Source organism: Xyrauchen texanus, chromosome 47, assembly GCF_025860055.1.
Source record: "Xyrauchen texanus isolate HMW12.3.18 chromosome 47, RBS_HiC_50CHRs, whole genome shotgun sequence".
In the NCBI taxonomy this organism is placed as follows: Eukaryota; Metazoa; Chordata; class Actinopteri; order Cypriniformes; family Catostomidae; genus Xyrauchen; species Xyrauchen texanus.
In genome coordinates, this window is record NC_068322.1 from 9,033,171 (window position 1) to 9,057,027 (window position 23,857).

Here is a 23,857-nt window from a genome sequence, read left to right on the forward strand (position 1 = left end):
GATGGTGAGTAAATAATTAGAGAATTTTCATTTTTTGGGTGAACTATCCCTTGATCCCTACTCGCACAACAATGGGTGATGTGGAACCGCAAAAAGAGGTTACACGCCATCTAGCGGTGACACATATTAACTGCGGCCTTTCAAAAGCCACATTATAAATCCAATTTCATCACGAGACCACCCAATTAAGTTTTTAAAATGTATACATTTCATGATTATATATTATAATTTATATAATTATTTTTGTTAGAAAAGGAAAGCATGACTAATATGGTTGCCTCCTCAGTCCTGAAAATTCTTTAAAAATAAATCAACAATAACCAAAGAACTTAAATCATACATGCAATGAAACTATATCTTTATGACTGTTTACTCCTTGTTTGCATAACAACCAGGTAAGACCATTTTTATATTTCTATTGTGTACAAATCTAAAATATTATTAAAGCTACTAATTCTGTAATGGAACCAATTGTGACCAATTTTCTTTTAAGTTGGTTGTTCATACAGTCACAAAAAGACACCATATGACTCCACATTGGTCATTTAAGATGTGCATTTTGTGTGTATGTGTGTCCACCTCTCACACATTCCTGGCAAGCCATACTGAAATGTAGCCTTTATAACAACGTTTGACATATTTGAATAAATAAATACATAAACTTACTGAAATTGTGAATATCGTGAAAAACCTCTTCTAATGTTATTAAAAGTTATTATTTATCATGTGTATTCCATTGCAGATATGACATCAAGTCGTGAGTAAACAAGACACACAAAAACGAAAATTCTGACATAATTTACTTACCGTCATTTCACTTAAACCACGTATTATTTTCTTTTAAATCTGTAAACACAAAAAGGACCCTAAAGTAGTCATACACTATATTTCAAATGTTGTGAAGCCACGACAGCTATGTGATGAAAAACAGAAGGAAATTATCTACGAATGATCTTTCTTTTCCACAGCTCTCTGATTTCATTTGTCTTTTGGCTTGTCATGAGACACGGTTTGATTCTTCTCCGCCTTCTTTCCCTTATATGGCATCAAGTGGTCTGTACTTCCGCCTGTATGCAAACGCCTGAACGCGATAGTCGTTTTTCTTTTTTCTTTTTTAATGAGGTAAAACAGTTTTTCGATGAGATTTATGAAGAACAAAAATACCTTTAAATTATTGGATTTATTAGAAAGCCTTAGAATTACCATATTATTGTTTATTGAGAATGTATTTATTTTATAACTTTATTTTATTTCCTTGTTTTTAAATTTGCTAAAAATTGTCGAGATGTTTGTCTTGATGTCTCGATGCCTTATTTAATCCATATCTGATTTTTTTTTTTTAATGACATTTATTTTATTAATATTTTTATGAACATGATGATTACATTTCAGGATCCCTGGAATTTCAGGAAAATTCTTATAGTGTTAGAAAAACTCTAGGGTTCTATTACAATCTGGGATTTACTGTTCCTTATTGCACATTAACTATCATTGTACCACAGTGCTATGATAATTTACACAGTAATAATGAATATGTGTCTGTGTTATTTGATTTATCTCTATTCTATCTTTTGTTTATTTTTGGATGTGGTAAAAATACTATATTGTAATGGACAATTAATACATTAATTTAAATTAACCTATGACATATGATGATTAAATCATATATGGTATATGCTGATTTAAAGGAATAATTCACCCAAAATGAAAATTCTCTCATCATTTACTCACCCTCATGCCATCCCAGATGAGGAATGACTTTCTTTCTTCAGCTGAACACAAACACATTTTTTTTAGATGCTCTGTACTGTAGGTTCATTCAATGCAAGTCAACAGGGTCCAACATTTTGAAGCTCAACAAGCATATAAAGGCAGCAGAAAAGTAATCCATGCCTTCAGAAGATATATGACAGGTGTGAGTGAGAAACACTTTTATGTCCTCTTTTTACTATAAATATCCATTTTTGAACATCTCTTCTCTTCTGAGAGTTCTTCTTCTTTTGTTTTTGCATTCTTTGTGCATATCTCCACCTACTGGGCAGGAAGGAGAATTTATAGAAGAAAAGAAGAAATAAATACTGATCTGTTTCTCACCCACACCTATTATATTGCTTAGAAGACATGGATTTAACCACTAGAGTCCTATGAATTACATTTATACTGCCATTATATGCTTTTTTGAGCTTCAAAGTTTTGAACTATGTTGACTTGCATTGACCTATAGAGCTTCTATAAAAATGTGTTTCTGTTCAGCTCAAGAAAGTAAGTCATACACATCTGGGATAGCGTTAGGGTTACTAAATGATGAGATAATTTTCATTCTGGGTTGAACTATTCCTTTAATTGGATAAATAAAGCTTTTTAATATCCTCTACAGCCTAGCAGCTGATTTAGCAAAAAATAATTTTGAGAAAGATAATTTTGAGAAGTCAACAAGTTTCACTAGCACATCTGTCCTCCAAATGGTGCCAAAGAAACATCAAAGAAATAAACAAATAATCCATCCAAGACCACCCTGAAATTATAGATGAAATATTTATTTAGACAACCAAATGCATGCCAGAAACACCAATTTTACATAACTGACAGCTTCCATCTCCCTTACTGCACCAGCCAAATCCAAAATGAACTATGTCTGGGGCAAGAAGTGGATGGGAGAGCCATCTAGTGAATATACCTCTGTATTGCATTGAAATGACAATTTTGCCAAAGAGTGTTGGGGACAAATTGCATTTGTAAAAAGACTATAGACCTATATAATACATAAAAGGGACAGGGTATGGATTAGATGGTGTATCTTTGCAAATGGCACACAAAAAAATAAAAAAACATACATACATCTTGCATGGCACAGAAATGACCTCTCACACAACTCTGACAAAACAAAAATAAGCACAAAGGCAGAATTCACATGCAGTTGTGTTCTCTGGTGTATCTAGTCAGACCCAGACATTTCTTAGGGAGATTCACAGCGAATCATTAGAGATGAATTATTTTCTCTTGTTAGATTTGCACAATGAATTAAATAGCTATGAGAGAGACCTGGCTTAAGAAAATGTAAAACAGAGATCAAGAATCTAATGAAAGGAAGAACAAAAGTTTGAGAAGAATTAGAGTAAAATTAAATTAAAACTGTTGAAGTGAGAAACAAGACACTTAGAAATAACAATAAAAAGTGAATAACAAATAATTGGTCCATCTATTGTTATTGTGGCCTGTCGGGCACATATGTTTACAACTGAATAGAAAAAAATTATATCAAAAATAAATGCAAACTTTTGAACATTAACAATTACCATCAATAAATAATCAAGTGGTGTTTCGCTGTATATATGTACATATACAAGAGTCACTCAAATCTCAGCCTAACATAGACTGATTTAGCAAATTAATATGACGCAACCTTATGAAATATGAGTAATAATAATTTAGAAATACGCTACGGACATTATGGAAATATCTTTAACACATTTTTAAAAAGATACTGTGATTTGCACGAAGGCGGCCTTTAATTTTTAATGCAACCAACATTAAGAACTATCATCTAGACTTCTGTAATCTGAAGATGGTAGCTGGCTTGGAAGAGCTTATTCATTCATCTCATGCACATTTTATTTGAAAACTAACTTTTGGCAGAAATGGTCACCACAGCTATTGACTTCTTAGTCAGGCCCAATTGTTTATCTCAAACATAATTAATTACACTAACATTTAAGTCAAAATGCTTCTGAGAATCAGAGGCTAGACGAGCTGTTACTAAGGCATGCCTTATTATCACCTTTGACCAGTTGTATCCATAATTACTTAGGGTTGTTCTATACACAGTACAATGCTTGCTCCAATAACAATATTTTTACAGTCTTTACATATTAGAGAAACTGGCCTCCAGTTTCCCTAGAGCTCCATTCGCTCCCAAGCAAGCAGTAGTCCACTTCATCTCATTCACAACCATTGTCATAACAGCAAATGGTACAGATGGATACAGGAACAAAGAACATCTCCTTTAATACCAAAAAGCAAATTTTTCCATTGGCACTATCCCATCTTATCGCAGAGGTTTTTGGCAAACAATAGGCTCACAAATGTCCTGCCATTAAAGCAGGCTTGAAAGATTCTTGTAGACTGGCAAACACTCATGTCCTCTGATGCAAGAACATCATGTATATGAAGTTGGATCTGTCTGTTTGGCTAGAATAAAATGTCTTTGCTGTTACATTTTATTAAGTCCCTTGTTAAGATGTCAGGGTTCAGGCTTTGCATTTTTTTTATTTTGCGCTTGTTTTTGTGCTCATTTTGTATGTGTGTATATGAATGACTGATGTTGCTGACTGTGTGCGTATGTAATATTTATGCATGTGTGAAAACAGTCAAAGTGTCTCTCTCACACACTACGTGGTGGTCTTTGCTGTTCATGGGTCCTGCGGTTGCGCCCCCTTTTGTTCTCCTGGAGCTGTTTCCACTTGGCTGTGTTGGGAGGTCCTCTCTGGGGGGTCTGGCTACCTCTCTTCCCATGGTTTGGTTGTGATCTTTGGGTGTCTGAAGCAGTCTGGACCTTCTGTGCGTTCTGAGTGATTATACTATCCGGTTTGGTGCTTTGGCCCTCAGTACTTACGGTACTTGGTGGGACTTGACTCCTCTGCAGCCTGGCTGATTTTGGTAGAATCTGAACTTTTGGGTTGTTTGGCACTTTGGGTGTGTTCTGGTTTCTCAGTGTCAGGTTCTGGAAGCTCTGAGCTGTTATTTGAGGTGTTTTCTCAGTTTTCCCACTTGTTCCGGTGTTGATTTTGGGAGCTTTCTTCCCTTTCGGCTTCCTCTCCCTCTTCCACACCCGCTCGCAGAACTCGTCCACGCTGTTGAGATCCGGGTGCTCCAGCAGACTCATGAAATCCCGGTACCAGAGTTTGTGTTTAGGGGTAGGCTCCTTATCGCTGGCCCCTGCTCGGAGCAGCAGTTCTCCCACGCGCTGAGAGGGGATCACCTGCAGGTTAATGCGTCGCAGGGGCTGTATAAAGCCGTGTTCCACTGCATGGCAGTGAAACACTCCCGAATCAGCCTGGGTTAGACTTCGGATCAGCAAACCTTGGCCAGTAAGACTTACCCTCTCATCAACCATAATCTGACAGAGAGAGAGAGAGAGAGAGAGAGAGAGAGAGAGAGAGAGAGAGAGAGAGAGAGAGAGAGAGAGGGAAATAGGAGTGCAAAAATTAAAAGTACGATTTTACATGATTAAACATATTAAACATATTAAACACTGTTATTACAGCATATATAGTTTAAAATGTAATTTTCATTTAAATTTATTTTTATTTAATTGATCCACACAATAGTTTAATTTTAGTTGGTATTCACTTTTTAACTTTTTTATTTTCACCAACATTTCAAGACAAAATTCCATCAAATTGAACTGTGTAATTTTTTTTTTACAAAATTAAATTACTAAAAGTTAAAAAAACATTTAGTAAAATTTGATTGAATTTTGTTATGAAATGTTGGCGAAAATAATTTTTAAATGTGGTTGTGGTAATTTAAATGCATAAATCATTAAATATTCTCTTGAGTGTAGTTTATTTTGTTTGTCATAACATTTATTTCATAGGCTAAGTTTTAGTATTTAAGGGCTGTCAAATTAAATTTGTTCAATAATATAATATCATTAATTGTAATGCCATTAAATTTCTCAGGGCCATCTAAAGATATCAGGTTTCAAGGAATGTTCCTGGTTTAGTACAAGCTCAATCGACAACATTTGTGGCATAATTTTGATGATCACAAATATATTCTACTCATCAAGGAATATTAAAAAAAAAAATATGAATAAGCTACAAAAATTATGGTTACAGCTGGCACTTACAATGGAAGCTTGTAAGTGTCTTTTATTAACCACCATTTTTTATTTATTTAAAAAAAATGAGGGATGAGTCAAAAAGATTTGAGGTAATCAACATTATGCCACTTATGCTGTCGATTTAACTTATTTGTAATGAACCCAGATCATTTCTTTAATGAAGGAAGAATGTAAAGGTTTCAAGTTTATAATTTACTGTTTCAAAAACTAAAATTAAATCATGGCCATTTTTATTTGTAAATACAAATTTGTAAAAAAAAAATTGAAAATGTATTTAGTTTCTTATCTTTTTACCATTGAACTTGATCATCATTTTCATCATGATTAAAGCTTTTGGCAGGGAGACACTGGTCCCAGAACAGAATGTAACCGCTGAGGTCACATCTGAGGTGAAAGTACACACTACAGCACAGTCAGAGGATTTTCCTACATAGCAGGAAGGCTGAAATCTGAACGTTATTAAATTAACATAATGACCGTCTAGGGTGAAGTGTTACTTTAGTGCTATTTTTGTCTGATCATATCTGAAAAAGAAACACAGCTGATGTATGTGTGTGTCTATGGGTAGGTAGTAAGAGGGTTATCATGTAATTTCAATAAAATGTTTTTTCAATAAAACATCATAATTTACTAGTAAAACATTCCCCATTCCCCTTATAAAAAAACAACACTTTATTTAATAGTAATTACTATAAAGGTGAAATGTACAATTTTATGTTACCCTGAATAAAAATATATATTTCTGCATTTATGAATAATGAATGCAGGCACTGGATAGACTAGAGAGCAAAAACACAAAACTGTTAAGCTGCCAATTTAAGGGGGCTTGTTTCTGGCACGTGAAAACCCTGGAACTGAACACAGCGAAATTAATTGAGAAAAACATTTTAAATATTACCGTGACCATGACATGTGATGCATGTTACCTTTGTAGAAAACTTTTTTGCAATCCTGTTTCAGTATGGATTTTAAACACAATGGCAATTCGTCTTACCAATGTAAGTCTTATGTGCTATAAATTCTGGTGTATGTGTGTACCTCATGTTTACGTTCGTCATTTGTTCTCTGTAGCTGCCAATAAATCAGAGCTCTCTGGGACTTTGGGCTGCATTCCAGAAACATACTGCTGTTCTCTACACCATACACACTTCTCTCCTCCACACTACTGTATCCCTCCAGATCATCTAACACACACACACACACACACACACACACACACACACACACACACACACACACACACACACACACACACACACACACACATCCACACACACCCAAGTTATGTACAATAATAATCGAAGGACTGAAATAGGAAGAGTGTGTTTCCATGTATGTGTGTTTATTCTTACCATTGTGGTGCAAATCTGAGCACTGGGAGAGAGGATCTCCATTTCTGATGTCTTGACGTCTTGTTCTCCTGTTAAATATAAAGAGATTTATATTTCAGTGCTACATCAGTACTAAACGCATACCACTAGAATGCACTGTTGCATCAATCAAAGAACTACATTTTTCTTTATTGCCCAACACACTTAAATGTATGTGAGGGATAATGCACTGTCAGTAGATTATTAGTAATTATGATTTATTTAGCAATACTGATTGACTGTACATTATCCTGATATAAATAAACAAATGTACATGAAATGCTACTTTGATTTAATCATGTGAAAGGCATTGATATGAGAGACATGAAATATCACAACTATGTAGAAAATCCTTCGCCTAGGACAACAGGTACAGTGTAGCAGTCATAATCAAAAATATTTGACATCAAAATGTCGCAATTGAATTGATCAGAATCAAGTATGCCAGAGAGCTGTGTAAAAAGGAAATATGTGCACGCTTGCTTGATTATCCCCCATTTGGTTTTCAGAGGTGTGACTCATACGCAGATATTTCATAAGGTCCATTATGGAATTCTAAAACTCAGAGCCTTCGGAACAGCTCTGCACGTCATTCTTGGCTGAAAGAGTCTTTCAGTCTCTATCAGACAGAGGCTTGTGAAAAGCCAAAGCTTTTACAACAGTATTGTGCCACTTTAAGTGAGCAGCTTTGCCTCTTAAACATTAACATGGGCCAGGGCTTTTACAAAGGCAAACATTCTTGTCCTTTCTAAAATGCATAAAAAAATTCAGGATTTGTTGTGAAGGCTGGCTGATGTCGAAGTGGTTTAGCTTAAATCTTGGAGAATGATGAGAGGAATATTTAAACCTGACAATCTGTGTAAAACAAGTAAAATACAATTTAAAAATAAAACAGTTTGTTGGCTCAACCACCGTAACCTATACAAATAATTAGCTTCTACTCAGAAATGTACATATTTATTTTTATTCTTTACTTAATTTGCATTTAATATGCAAAACACAAAATACAAATTCTAAGGTGAACTTAAGCCATCCTTACACTGCAAAGGTGGCACAGAAGCTGCATCTAAAGTGGCATTTAGGTGCATATACACAGACCGTTTAATGCTGCTCAGAGCATGCATTTACACAGCAATAACAACTGTATAAATAATGTTATGAGATTAATGTTTTATATATATATATATAATTTTTTGAATATAGAAACATGAAACAAATGAAAATATGAAGTTATACTTATATGAAACTAAATTATGAAAGATATGAGTCAGAGCAGGCTTAATGTATTTTGGCTTTTGCATCTTTACACAGAATTTTGCGCAGGCTCAGAGCAGGCTTAACTCTGCTGTGTAAAGACACCTATAAGTGATAAAGTAAAATAATAATTGTAAGTTCCTTGAACTTATTTGGCTTAAAAATCATCCTCAAATGATCAAGTACAGAATTGAGGTTGTGGGAAATACCCATAAGCCACTGTGTTTGAATAATTGAAGCATGTTTGTTTAGTCAGAAGGAACTTTTAATTAGGTGTTATTAAAAAATCATATAGATTTTAGATCTTTTAGTATTGTTAATGTTATTTTCCTGTAATTAGTGTTCATGTAAAGTCACCATATGTGTGATTAGTGTTCCATTTGGTGAAGTTGGATTCTGTTAAATTTATGTTTTCTTTCCTTGCGCAAGTGAATGTGCAAAGCTGATGTGCAGCTTTATTATACTTCTTTGGGTTTTCTTGCTATTTTGACATAAAATGACCATACAATGAATTTACTTAAAAATCTTAATGCAAAAATGCTACATTGACTGTATATTTTAGGTAAATCCAACACATATTTTTTTCATGGTGAATGCTATTTTTCTCTCTTTAGTGTGCATAATTTTCCATGATTGTCTTCCTCCTAAATTCTTGCTTCTTTTGGATGTGTTGTAAACTTTGTCTAGGTTCAAGTGCACAAACAACAGCCAAGCAAGGCCAGCACTCTTATCCTGGCACAAACATATTCAAAGACTTAGAAGATTTCATGCTCTGAACTGAAAAACCTCCTGGATCTGAAGTGAAGTTTGGCTGATGTCGATTAGATCTTGGAAAATGATGATTAGAATATGACACCCTGATTTAAAACACCCTGTGATCTATTTTCCTTTTAAATGTCCTCTCCTGCTTCTTTCTTTGCGGTCCCACATTTCAGTGTGTCTCTCTTTTTGTTCACACCAACACATTCCATTACTTTAGCTGTCTAGGCACGTGCGGGAGGTGCTGTAAGACATCTGTTTTATATTTCAGGCACAGTGAAAATATTTGGAGTGGTGTGGACCATAGTAGTGCTGTGGACCATGAGGGTGTGTCAAGCTGTGGCCAAACCAAAGCCCTGACCATGTTCTTCATCTTTCCTCCATGAAGGTGTAGCTGGCGCAATGTACTCCTGCAAAAGTGTGTGTGAGACTCAGGGTATTTTAAGACAGGACTATGTGTATTACCAGTGGATACATGGTGTTTTGTGAACATGTGCCTTTGAGACGGAGCATTCTATTGTTCTTATACATGTATATGTTACGTGATGAAAAAGTAGAAAACAATGTTGAAAAAAAGAGTATACTGCAAATGTGTTTATTGGTTAGAACAGTGTTTATCAGCTGGTTTTGCTTCAAGACATGGATTTTTCATTGGACATCAAGTGGCAACCCAACACAGTTCCGAAATTGCTTGTTGTGCAAAAGTAAACAACAAATTATTTTAAAAATCAAGAAATTATTTTTATTAAAATTATTGTTTTAATGGGTGAGGGCATGTCATGCAACAAGTCTATGTTGGCATCTGCTGAATTTGGCTAGCTTCTGCCACATGAAAATCCTGTAAAGTTTGATTGGACACATAGCCTTTGATGCTACAAGCACACAATATGGAGTTGTTTTCTCCTCCTTTTTAAAAGTTGATTAGCCCATATATTTTGCTATCCTAACTAGCATGTATGACTATGTGATACATTTGATTATTTTCATTTAGCAATACTTTTTCCTGCTGTTCTCATGAAACTTTTTGAACCTGCAACCCATTTCTGGGTCACAAACTATCAGTTGAGAACCATTGGATTAGAGAGAGCTGACCATGATAAAGTTGAACAGGATTTGTTTTGAGAACCAGTAGGTGTTTACAGTCTGTTTAAAAGCAGCCCAAATACTTGGATCCAGGTGTGTTTGTGCGTGTCTATGCATGTGAGTTGTGTGTGAATGGGGTCCTGGACAAAATGTGGTAAGATGCAGAGTTTGTAGTGCACTAAACACATGAACTTTGAATATGCATATGACCTAAGAATATGTCATGTGATCCTACTTTCTAAATGAAAACGCCAAAATGTTAACATTTATAAAATAGTAAAATAGATGTCAACTTGTCTAATGATGGCTTCTGTTTATGCTTACCTCTTAGCAGTGGGGAAATATCTAGAGCATTCTGTCCCATCCCAGGCACAATATGGATCTCTTGCAAGGCAGCACTCCGCACATGCCTTCCCATACACCTCACAGCGGTGGAGGGGCATCTGGGATATGCCTAAATCTGAACCCAGGTACAGCTGTTGCTGTTAACAGATATTCATCAATTAGGACACAATCAGCTCAAGGCTAATGGCTGGTGAAATGGCAAATGGTAACGTGATCAATCGATTTTAGTAGCAAGCAGACGTACTTGTTTAGTGGATAGTTCCATGGCAGTAATGGGTGTTGGCTCCTAAATGAGGAAAATAGAGTTTAAACTCATTATAAGATCCAAGGATACATATTTGATGGTATACTGTAGACATGAAGACAGATTTATGAAGGAGCCATTAAAATATACTAAGGTGAAAATTATAGTTTTGGGATTTTGATTCCCATAGCCAGTGGAAATACACAGTTTCCCATACCCTGAACACAGTCATCTCTTCCAGCACCACTTCCTCCAGATCATGCCAGCTTTCCCTGGGAATGGTCACCACCTTCAGAACGGTCCCTAAATCTGTATGAAAAACCATATTTAACATGTTTAACCCAGCATTGCTGACACTAATATAAGTTTTGGATGCTGGTGTACCTGCCAGGCTTTTTAATAAGTTTAACGAGAAATTAAACTCACAAATAAGGCTTGTTTTGATACTCAAGCCATTGTATTTATGAAGTAAGATATTGTTGTTTTTACTAGCCTGTGCCGATGAACATGACATCATACTGGCCATCCTCTGCTTCAACGCGGTCCACCACCAGCTGGGTGAATTGGTATTCCACGTTTGTGCGCACCACAATGGGCTTCCCCCCCATTGGTTGCACTGGGTTATACATGGCTGGGTGCAGACGTGCAAATGTAATTACATCATCTGGCAAGTCTTTGGTGGAGTCAAAGCCCCCGAATGTTTTGCTGGGACACTACGAAATGGAAGGGAGTAAAATAGGTGGTATAAACAGACCTGTGATCACACATCAAGTTTAATTGATTAGTATATTAATGCACCAAGTCTACATATTTCCACATGTCACATGCAGTTAGCTAATAAACTATTACCTGGTTGAAGAATTGATTATGATAAACACTATTATCATCAGTACATTTATATTGATTTATATGAACTATGTTATAGTAAATTATTTCATGATCATTTTACAGTGATGTTAAAATCACTAGCACACAGCCTCTTGTGGCTTATTGCTTTTTTTAAACAAATGTGTAAAGAAATAAAGCTGTAGTTTGTCAAAAAAGATTAACAGGTTTTTGTTAACGACAAATGTATTGGCCGTAGTACTCACTGTGCCAGGACGGGGGTATGGCACTCTGCCCTGAAAGGGAACCCACTGGTAGTTTGGCCCATCCCTGTGTGCATATGGACCTAGAAATACCCTTCGGATGTCTGCCATACTATACATGCAGATAGCTGATCCACGGAAGATATTACTGAAAAAAAAAAAAAAAAGATTGAGGGAAGGTTTAAAACCATTTCATAATAATAAGCAACTTTACAAAAATGCTTATTTTACAAGTGAACAATCCATTGTTCTGATGCATTCAAAGTTAACATGAAACAGCATTTACTGTATATTGTCACTAATTTAACCTCTGTAATCTGATGTATTTTTAAGTGAAACAGGATAAACAAAAATTATAGGGTGGGACTTTCAGGAATTGATTGGATTGTGAAAAGTGGGCATTCTATACCAGAATGGAACCATTTTACTGAAGGGGAGGGGCTGACAAATAAGAGTGCTTAATGACATCATTTGCAAAGGAAATTCTTTTCTGAGGGGGAGCAAGTTATTACATTTTGATAAAATATTTCAAATACAGTCTTTGGAATAACGTGCACAGATGAATTATGTACAATAAGACTAGGAACATGTATATAAAGTAAATAGGATCAGTTCTGATTTATGTTGGCTTTAATGTTTGTGCCTATCTGCAACTGATTAACTTGCATATAAACTTGCATTCGTTTTTCAGTGTGTGTGTGTGTGTGTGTTGTGTGTGCCCAAGCACCTATTCCCCCATACAGCCAAGAGGCCAAACATGCTGGTGATCAGCCCATTGCATTTGTAAAATGTTAATTAGTGAAAAATTCAATTAACCACAGGACACATGAATACACTAATTCTCCATTACACAGTCAGGGGCCCACGCTCATGCACACATTTACACACACACAGACTCAGAGACAGCGAGAGATAAAATACAGATCCGTCACAGCAGTTTTCAGGCCTCATTAAGTGGCAATATTAAAAGCAAGTTCCTAGAATGCGCTTCTATTCATCACTGAAACTGGGCACTTAGAAAACCAATTAAAACAGTCTAATTCTTTAAAACCCATAATTGACTTTTCAAGTGTTGTGTTCCCTGAATACATTAGGAAATCAGTGAGGTGGCAATAAACATATGGGATCGCCTCTTTCGCTGTTTGACAGTGATAAATCATGATATGTTTGTCTCTTCCTCATATCATGTTTACATGCATGCACACCTCCACACACACACAAATGGTGTTTAAGTGTGTGAACACACCTTGCACTCATCAATCATCTTAAAAGCCTTGCTCCCTTTTGAAAATCGTTTATCTGCTTTTCTTACATCCCCCACCCCATCGCTCCACACCAGCAGGCCCAGCGGAGAGGCTGTCTGACAGGGGAGCGAGGTTTATCTTACCACCATAATCATATTTCGTCTGAGCTTTGCTAAGCCGAAGCTGAATGGGGAAACATGTAAGAGGGGGCAAGGAGCAGGGTGAGGAGGAATTTCCTATCCAGAGCGAAGTGGCATGAAGCGTCTAACTAGATTAATAGACTGAAAAGCTTCTAAAAGGGCCAAAGATATCGCTTTGCAAAATGACTTCACTTCCAGAAGAGAAAGGAAGGAAAATTGAGAAAAGGGAGAAAAGAAGGACAAAAGAGGGAGGGAAGGAAGTACAAAAAAGAGGTAAGGAAGGAATGAAGGAAACAGTAAAGGAAGATAGGTAGGAAAAAGATGGAAGGATGGAAGGAAAGAAATAGAGGGACAGAAGGGAGGAAAACAAAGAAAAGGAAGGGAGAAAGAAAGGCAGAAAAAAGATGGAGGGAGGGAGGAAATAGAGGGAAGGAAGAAAGGCAGAAAGGAAGGAAGAAATGAAGGAAACAGAGTAAAGGAAGAAAGGTAGGAAAAAGATGGAAGGATGGAAGGAAAGAAATAGAGGGAAGGAAGGAAAAAGGGGAAAGAAGAAAGGTAGGAACACAGAAAGGAAGAATGGAAGGAAGAACCAGTGGGAAGGAATATAGGCAAGAAATATTAGGAACGAAGAAAGGCTGGATAAAAGTGGGAGGGAGGAAGGAAATAGAGCCAAGGAAGAAAGGCAAGAAAAAGAACGAAGGATGGAAGCAGGGAGGAAGGAAGGAAGGGGGAAGGAAGAAAGAAAGAAAAAACAGTACACATTCAGTTTAGCATTACCTGGATGTGGTAAACACAGCATAGATCACTGGATTCTTTGGGTCTTTAGCACTCATCAGAAAAACGTCCTCTGGAAACATGAGGTCAAAAATGTACAGTTATTAAGAAATAATTTATGTACTCTGCAACAGGATTTATAATTACTTTCAGATTAAACACATATGCACACACTCATCATTACTTACGCAGCTCATCAAAATGTGTATCTATGCCATTAAGGCCGGGCACTGAGCAGGTTAGCTTGGCTTTCAGGAAGGTTGTCCATTTGTTCACAAGACTCCTGTGTCCACCCATATCATTCTAGAAACACAAATAATCAGATTCCTCTCATGCTCACTAATAATATAACTACCTTTTTATGGATATAGGATATGGATAGTGAACATGTTTTATGTTTCTGTGTGTGTTGTTACCTTACACAGTTGTCCTATCCTGGAGATAGTAGCTTTGCCTGTATGTTCTCCATCCATGGCATTTTCTTTGAAGAACAAGAAGATCTTATCATCTTCAGGATTATCACTTTCAGGGGTCAAGTGTATACCAACAAACCTGGGGTCTGGAACACACATACAAACAGTGCAATACATCACAATCTATACAGGAAAGAGGATACAGTAGGAACTGAACTGTATAAAACCACACTAAAATATTTTGGACTGTTAAAAGATTTCCAAATGATTGCACACTTACATTAATCCAACTTTTCTAAAATGAGCCAAGACCTCAGTATTGGCCGTGAGGGGATCAGTCTGACCCAACCATGACCACTCTCTCACAGAAACGATACGTAACATGTACCCCACCCACGCGGGTGGCACACGCACGTAGCTACATGCAGGGCTGCATTACAGCGCAATCGAGCTAACAGGATGTGAAGCTTAAAGAGCGGAACAAACATCTGGAACGGACATTTACCACAGTGAGACACTGTTGTGTATTATGAGTGTGTGTGTATCCATAGAGACTTCCATGATATAGTTCAACTCATAATTCAGACTAGGCTCAGGTCATTCAATACACTTATAAATGCTAAAAGACCTCTTCATCTCAGGATGCTAGAGACTCCATAAAATCACTTGATGAGCACAGCTCTCTTTCCTGCCATGACATATTTCTAATTGAAACCGGAAGATTTGGTGGGACATATTGAATGGCTCGTCCCTAAAATAGCCAATAGGCTTCAGTTACTGGATGTCATAGCCATAAACAAAGATTGGCTGCTTGCTCATTAGTGTTGTGATATTAAGGGAAGGGACTTTCTCATTCTTAAGGGGATTTGATTGGACAACAATCTGTATAGTGCAAGATGAGTCATCAATATTTTGGGTCTGTTTTCCCAGGAGAGGAAGACAAAACAAACTTAAATGCCTATGTATGCTAAATTTTATTTTGTCAACTTTTCAGAGTACACTTGCATATATATATGTATAGTTTCACAGCTAATAGACTTGGACTAAATTTCAATTTAATGAAGTCTTTAACGAAAACTTATTTCAGCCTCCCAAGCATCGCCTAACTTGACAATCTGAATGAATGTTTGCTTTGTAGAGGCTGAGGCTCATTGAAGTGCAGGAAGAACAACTCAACCTTTGGCTGTATTGTCTGAAGGTACTGAGAGTCTGGTGTCTCTACTGATAAAGACTTGATAGAATATCCATGTGACTAATCCTCCAAATGACACTGGCTCTTTTGTGAGAGAGAGACAGCTTTCAGAGGGGCGAAATGGAAGTAACATCCGATGTATCCGTGGCAACAGATGGCAAGGATTAAAGTGAAATGAGTGTTTTCAAAAGCACCTTTCCTCATGAATATATTGGGAATTGATGGTGCCGGTGCTGACCCTGGGCACAGTTGTATGAGGATTGAAATTGGAGCCACTCGCAGGAACAGCTGAGAGCAGATTAACTTCATGGGAAAACACTGACCGACTCTTCAAGCTTGATATTGACCTTTTGTGTTCCATAAGTCCACAAAAATGCAGGCGGGATGTCGGAGGAAACACTCAACACCCCAGCCAAGCTAATCTCTTCTGCAGACGTTCACAAAGACGCTCTGTCTTTCTCTCACACAGATAGATGCCCATACACATTTGTGTGCACAGATATACACTCACGAAAGGAAGCCCAAAAATGTATATATATATATATATATATATATTTTAATAGGGCTGTCAATTTAATGCATTAATTCAGTGCAATTAATTTTACAAAAAATAAATACAATTAATCGCAATGCCCCCGGATCGTAATAAGGAACATTCCTGAGAAATGCAAGCTTGTAGTACCACCTGTTTACTCCAGATGGCAGTAATTTAAATTTCAGCTGTATGAGCAACGCACAGTTTATACAGTGAAGAAAACAACCATCCAGCAGCAGAACAACACAAACATGCGTTACATTATTGCATTCAGAACACATGAAGGAGCGCAAATGCGAACTAAGGGATCTCAAGATGTGTTCAAAGATTGAGTATTAAACTATATTTAACTTGACACAGTGACCTAAACATTTGATGTTTATGATGCAACTTACCCGAGACGCTACACAAGCATGTCTGATGCAGGTTTAAATTGACAGATCCTTAAACAAGCCCTCATAATAAATCTCCAACTGATTGGCAAATTCACTTGTGAAACTTGTCGTCCATCTCAGGAACGCTTGGGAGCCTTCCGGTCCTGGAGGGTGTTCGTGAGATGGGGGGCGTACGCTTCCTGCGGGGCGCTCGACGCTGGGGCTGAGTGCTGGGCCCAGGTTGAGGCAGAGCTCCACGTTTTCTGGAAGCCGCAGGAGGATGTCCTCGGCGGGCAGATGGAGCACGGCCTGTGCTGGTGGCACAACGGTGCATGATATGAGAGATGGCCTCTGTCTACTTCTTCACCGCTGAGAAATGTCCTCGACGGTGTCGCTGAAGAGACCGAACTGGGAGACAGGGGCGTTGAGGAAGCGTGCTTTGTCCATATCCCACATCTCGACCAGGTTCAGCCACAGATGTCATTCCTGAACCACGAGGGTGGCCATCACCTGCCCGAGTGTCCGCTCTATGACCTTGGCCCTGAGAGCGAGGTCAGTTGCTGAGCGCAGTTCCTGCAACACGTCGGGGTCAGGACTACCCAAGTGCAGATCTTTAAGTGCCTTGGCCTGGTGGACTTGCAGGAGTGCCATAGCATGCAAGGAGGAAGCGGCCTCTCCGGCAGCACTGTAGGCTTTGGAGGTCAGTGACGACATCATCCTACAGGCCCTGGAGGGGAGCACCGGGCGATCCCGCCAGGTGTCAGCATTCTCGGGACACCAGTGGATCACAACCGCTCTGTCCACCTGAGAGACCACTGAGTACCGGTGGACTGCTCCGCCGTCGAGGGTAGTGAGAGCGGATGAGCGAGGGGGTCGATTACAGGCAGTAAAAGGTGCCCTCCACAACCTCGTCAGCTCAACTTGCACTTCCGGGAAGAAAGGAACCGGGTGGGGGGGGGGCGTGGCTGTGAGAGGCACCCAGACCCGAGGAAACAATCATCCAGCCACAAAGGCTGTGGGGAGGATGGAGGATTCCAGTCCAACCCCACACTGACGGCAGCCCGGGCAAGCATGTTGGCCATCTGGGCGTCATCCTCTGACTGGGCGTGCTGACCCGAGGGTGGCAGCCCAATCGAGTCTTCCACATCAGACGCTGGAACACTCTCAGATGCAGCGGTGAGCTCATCATCCAGCTCAGGGGGCTCAAGAGGATAGGCAGACAGGCAGTGAGGCAAGCCGCTGTCACCCCGAGCCTGGGCGGAATTGAACTAGCGTGTCGGGGGCGGGTGGTTCGTGGGGATGTTCCCGGCGAAACCGAGCCCACTGCCATCCCCAAATCACCTCCATCGCCACCCGAGTCATCCTCAATCCCGTGGGAAGGAGGAGCGATGCGGGGGCGGCTGGAGTGGCGTTCCTTTTTAGGAAGGAAAGCCACGACCACAACGTTGCCATGGTAAGGTTCTCGCAGTGAGAACACGAACCATCCACAAACGCTGCCTCGGTGTGATCACGGCCCAGATACACAAGGCAGCGCCTGTGACCGTCAGGAGCAGAGAGAACTCGACCGCATCCAGGAACTACACAGGGGCGGAAGGGCATCTTTATAAAGACGTGTCCTGAAAAGGACATTCAACGCCGTTGTGTATTGCTCTTTTAGAGACTCAAACTCTTTTACAATATTCCCTTTTAGACAGTGCTGTCGAAGTGCCTAGGGGCAAAGCTGCACTGCCATGCAGAGAAGGAGAAAGCAGCTGATATGCATCGTAGATCCAACAGCATATGCACTTAGAGATGAGGTGAACAGTTTTGTGAATCGCAGCTCGCTGCTCACACAACCAGTTGGCTCCGAAGGACATTTCTGAATGAACAGACGCATTTCCCTCCCTTTATACCCATATGTCCGGGGGCGGGACATGCAAATTCTGTCTGCCAATTTCTCATTGGCCTATTCTTAAGTTCAGAGATGCGCGAGGCTCTCAAGAGAGATCCCTAGTGTTGCTTCTTCGACACAACATCGATGTGAGTGACAGACGGGTAAAAGAAGGTGTCTGATTATTAAACAGCTAAAAGGTTAGAAACTGAGTACTAAGACTAAAATCACTAAGGCCAAATAAAACATTTATTTTTTAATAAACCCTCAAAATTGGATTAAAAAAACATAATTTGTTTTAATTCCAAGGTATAAACTAGAAATTTAATTTAAGGTCATGTGACTACAATATTTTAAACTAGAAATGTTAATTGTTGAATAACGAAGACTGTTTCACATACTATTTTTTAAATAAAAAAAAAACAGCAGGTACTCTATATACATTGTGTAGAATACAGTATGCTATTATGCAATTCCGAACATACACTGAGTTTCACCAATGATTTGTCCTTATTAAACATTCTGTCCCATCAGAGGAATCCTTACTTACCATTTAGCCACCTGGAGTCATGCTGCTCGGTCCTGATTGGATGCTGTGACCCAAGTGTTCGGAAAATGGCAAAGTCTCGTCCCATAAAGTCTGCTGATGTTCCAGAGTATAGCTCACCATCTATCAAATAGTTGAGAGTGTTAGCCACCAATTCTTCAATCACACCACAGCCAACTTCCAATCTAACAAATTAAAACCAATACAACAAAATCTCTCACTGACTCACCAAGCAAGAGGGATGAGGACTGCATCTTTGGATCATAGGGACTTTTCCCACGTCCATTCTCAAAAAGGTTGGCATCCAGTCTGAATATATTGTCCTGAAGAAGAAGAAAAGCTCAACAGATTTCCAAAGATTTGGAAATGCACCATCCATTGCATGTTTATTAAATATTTTGGTGAATCTCATAAAGAATTTCAGCTACCAATAAGAGTGATGTACTACCGGTTCCACCATGTTTGAATCCATTCCACAGAATTCCTAACATTTGTGTCACATGAAAATTTAGGAAAAGTCTGCAAGTTCTGTCTGAGCCTGCTGATGCGCCAAACAAGTGAGATAATGGAGGGCCTAACGCCAGTTAAGACCTTGTTCAAAAGACACATCGGGAACGAACCTCTCATCAACAATAAAGTAATGTTTTGAGCACATTCAATTTGTAAAATCCTTCTTTCATATCCTATTTTACGATTTTGGCTTTCTAAGCCCATGTCAAATCAACACAGAACTCAAATGATCTTTTGTTATGGTGAAAACACCCTATTAACTGAGGACATGATTAATCAGTGCGGATCAAATCTACAAAATGCACTGACATTTTCCCAGCATGGAAAGGCCATCTAATTTACCACAGTTGAGGAACTTGTAAAATACACACTCACTGCTTTGTGACACTCTCATTTTCTACTTCATTGCACTGAAGTTATTAACAGGGTAAACGTAAGCAGAAGATAGCCACCATCAATTTCCTTTTCAGTCCTTTAAAAGTATTTGCAAGAGTGCGTATGTTTCAGTGATGATAGTTTGCTGAGATCGTGGTATTGGACAAAGAGAATGGTAGTGTGTTTGTACCTCTGCTCGTTTTCCCATCTCCAGGTAAGCGCAGATAGGGTTGAAGGCTCCGGTGCCACACACATATATATGTGTCTGATTATATGGCTGCAGCACGCGCACATAGTTTGAGCAGTCTTTCTGAAAAAGACATAACACAAGAACATCCCTCTTACAGATTATATAACAAAAATATAGCAGTGTATTTTAGGTATACTCTATTCTATCATCAACCAAACATCAAACAAATTAATGCTTTGCTAATGATACTGCATTATAGATAGCACTTAGATGGAAATATAACAGCTATTGTGCATACAAAAGGGTCCCTCTTTACATGTAAGTTTTTTGTCATTGGGTCTGAATAGAAATGTAACCAGCTGCCAAATTTGAGGTACCATTTCACTTCATTCTGTAGCACTAAAAGTACTCTTAAATATTTTATTCAGAAATGTAAACATCTAGTGTCAATTATCATAATTTCTCACTATAAAAGACACTCTGGCTCTGTATAGTTTTTCTAATATATCATGCAACTGTGCCACATTAATAATTGATGATGACAAATGCATCTAAAATGATGAGTAAAATACATCTAAATTGACACTAAATTGATATCTAAATTGATATTACAAAGCTTGACATTTTAATTCTCTGTAACCCTAATATTTAAGCTTTCAGCATCATTAAAATGCCTTTAAGTTCCTGCTGAATGACTGATGACAATCCAACCTGTTTTATCCATCTTAATATCCTGTCAGCCAACTCTCATTAGTACTGTGAGTGGACATGTGTGTGCATGTGTGTGTCTGGTTTCAATGAAAGGTAAATGCATAGCACTTGTCTCACTCCTGGGGCCGTCTAAGTGGGTCTGGCGAGAGTTGATGAGAGAATTGTTTAATGTGAGTTAATGCGCTTTAGCTCCCTTTCATTTGAAAGATAAGTGAAGGCTAGGTTCAACCACAAACACACATTTGCACTCACATACAATTGTGTGCATACATGCACCTAAACACAAAGACAAAATAAAGCAGGAACATCTGTGTAAACACTGATGGTCTTGGCAGATGTGTGCTGTCTGCACAGAGAGAGAAATCGGGTTGTCATTTACGTGCACAGGAAAGGGTAGTGCCATCTCTATGTGTGTGTTTTCACCACAAAAAACACAAATGTTCACTGTATGCGTGTGTTTGTGAGGAAAACAAGAGAACAGAATAGATAAAAAACAGGCCTGTTCCCCCTGATTACATCCAGTTCAGTTTGCACAGCTCTATTCATAACAGATAATGGCAAAATTGCTGTTTGCACAGTGCTCAGCATCAACAGATATCCTGGCAGCACATTTAGTTCTCTTATAGAACCATCTTGTAAAACAGGCACTTATATTACCTGTAACCTTTATACAGCAGCCAATCAGATTGCTCCTTCACACAGGGGGTGACTGGGGCTAGATGTCACATACAGAAACTGGTACATGGGCTATATCTCAGTAACTAAACAATTTTGAGTCAAAAGTCCAATTACACGAATGTCAGGTTCTCGTGTTTATATTCTCTCATCTTTTACTCGTCTTAATGTTGATTCAAACATGCAGGACTTTCTTTCTTCAATGGAACGCTAGATATTAGACAGAATACGAGTCTCAATCACCATTCTGTTTCATTGCATCTTTTTCCATACAATGAAAGTGATTCTATTGCCAACACTCTGCCTTATACATCTCCTTTTGCCAGCCTCATCTCATTAAAATTTACATGACAATGGCAACATTATTCAAAATGAAATTACTTATTTCATTACACGTTCTGCAGCCATTTCCCAGTGAGATGTCCAGCATGGAGTGCCAAAAGTGAGTGAAATGTTATCGGAAGCAGACATGTTTTTTTAAAGCGATAGTTCACAGAAAAATTACAATTCTCTCATCTTTTACTCACCCTTATGCCATCCCAGATGTGTATGACTTTCTTTCTTCTGCAGAAAACAAATGAAGAATTTTAGAAGAATATTTCAGCTCTGTAGGTCCATACAACGCAAGTGAATGGGTGCCAAAATTTTGATGCACCATAAAGCACATAAAGACAGCATTAAAGAAATTTGAATGACTCCAGTGTTTTAATCCATATCTTCAGAAGCGATATGATAAGTGTGGGTGAAAAACATATCAATATTTAAGTCCTTTATTGCTAGAAATTATTTTCCCTGCCCAGTTCATGCAATATGCATGAAGAATGTGAATCACCAAAAACACAAGAAGAAGAAAGTTAAAGTGGACATTGACTGAGCAGGGAGGAGAATTTAGGCTATAGTAAAAAAAATATTAAAAAAATATATATATTGATAAGTTTCTACACATACCTATTCTTCTGAAGATTTGGATTTAACCACTGGAGTTTTGATAATCACTAATCTAATGATTATTACAATTATTATTCGACTATTCGGTCGATCGTTTCTACGATTAATCATTAGCTCTAAACCGACTATTCAACTTGTGCCTTGACTTAAAAGGTTGCATTAAACATGCATACTAAAAATAAAGAGGACAAAATCATCTGTTTTTTTTCATGTTTTGTCTTGTTTCCCATTAAAAAATATCAAAAAATCCTTAAAACAATATAAATTTACCTAAGAAGCAACATATAATATGTAGACTTCCTATAGAAAGTAGAGTATCTTAAATATAAATTTATTTTGTATATACAATAAGTGTATTTTTACACTTCATATTTATGCCACTGCAGTAAAGTTAAAATACTTATATTCAAGATATATTCTCTGAAAGCAAGTCTAAATCACTTATATGCTGCTTCTTAGGTAAATGTATCATTTTTTAAGGATTTTTAGATATTTGTAAATATTTAAATAATTAATATTATATTCAACATTCTCAGATAAAAAAATTTTCTTCAGCAGTATATCTAGTGAAGTACATGTACATTCTTTTAAAAGAGTTTTAGATATTCAAATTGGAAAAGATGCCAAAATAACAACGAATCAAAAACGTATTTTGTTGCAGTGTTTAATGGGCGAAGACTTCCCACTCTCACCTTTCTGTTCACTTCAATCCATCTTTAACTCACAAAAAAAAAAATCTCTCTCTTCTTATTAGAGCTGCATATCACCAATTTTCTTCATGATAAGATGCACACCGCAACACGTACTGTATGAATTATGATTCACTACGTCATGTGCCATCGCGTTATAATCAAGCTGAGGCAAGCATGCAATGGACGAGCATCTCCGAGAGAGACTGTGCATCAGCCGGGATGCAGTTTCAATCTCTCCCGTTTAGATCAGGTCACTTCACAAGTCTCGAGGCGCTGACCACGCAGGGAGTTTGTATTTATTTACCTATCCTGCTTTCTTATTATTTGAACTTTAATAAAGGATGCATTAAAGATATAACGCCGGTCTATTTCCTTTAAAGACGCTATGACATGCAAGTTTTTCTTAAGAGGAACGGCAGATCCAGCACCACTTTATTTCAGAATGAGAGTGTTTCTGTATTTACTTATTTCATATTTTTGAATAATTTCCTCATACTTTGCGAATTCAACATTGTCGATAACGTTGAATAATCGTTTCAGCCATAGCATTCTTATGTGATTTTTGGAGCTTAAAAATTTGGTACCCATTCACAAAACAACATGGATCAAAAGAGCCGAGATATAGTTTGTGTTCAGCAAATTAAAGTAAGTCATACACATCTGGGATGGCATAAGGGTA

The 23,857-nt window shown here is 38.0% G+C and overlaps 1 protein-coding gene across 1 annotated transcript in view; it reads right to left on the reverse strand.

Moving 5' to 3' along the window:
- Positions 1-2,688: 2,688 nt before the first annotated feature.
- The window catches only part of LOC127638891 (semaphorin-3aa), a 40,285-nt gene continuing 19,116 nt past the window's right edge, over positions 2,689-23,857 (reverse strand). Inside the window, exons 4-17 of the mRNA XM_052120619.1 lie at positions 20,153-20,272; positions 19,307-19,400; positions 19,081-19,200; positions 14,563-14,705; positions 14,335-14,449; positions 14,150-14,219; positions 11,992-12,136; positions 11,394-11,613; positions 11,118-11,209; positions 10,901-10,942; positions 10,636-10,793; positions 7,198-7,265; positions 6,884-7,029; positions 2,689-5,116 (exon numbers count right to left, since the gene is read on the reverse strand). Of these exons, the coding sequence (XP_051976579.1) occupies positions 4,382-5,116; positions 6,884-7,029; positions 7,198-7,265; positions 10,636-10,793; positions 10,901-10,942; positions 11,118-11,209; positions 11,394-11,613; positions 11,992-12,136; positions 14,150-14,219; positions 14,335-14,449; positions 14,563-14,705; positions 19,081-19,200; positions 19,307-19,400; positions 20,153-20,272 (2,268 nt within the window). The 3' untranslated portion in view covers positions 2,689-4,381. The remainder of the gene's footprint in view (positions 5,117-6,883; positions 7,030-7,197; positions 7,266-10,635; positions 10,794-10,900; positions 10,943-11,117; positions 11,210-11,393; positions 11,614-11,991; positions 12,137-14,149; positions 14,220-14,334; positions 14,450-14,562; positions 14,706-19,080; positions 19,201-19,306; positions 19,401-20,152; positions 20,273-23,857) is intronic.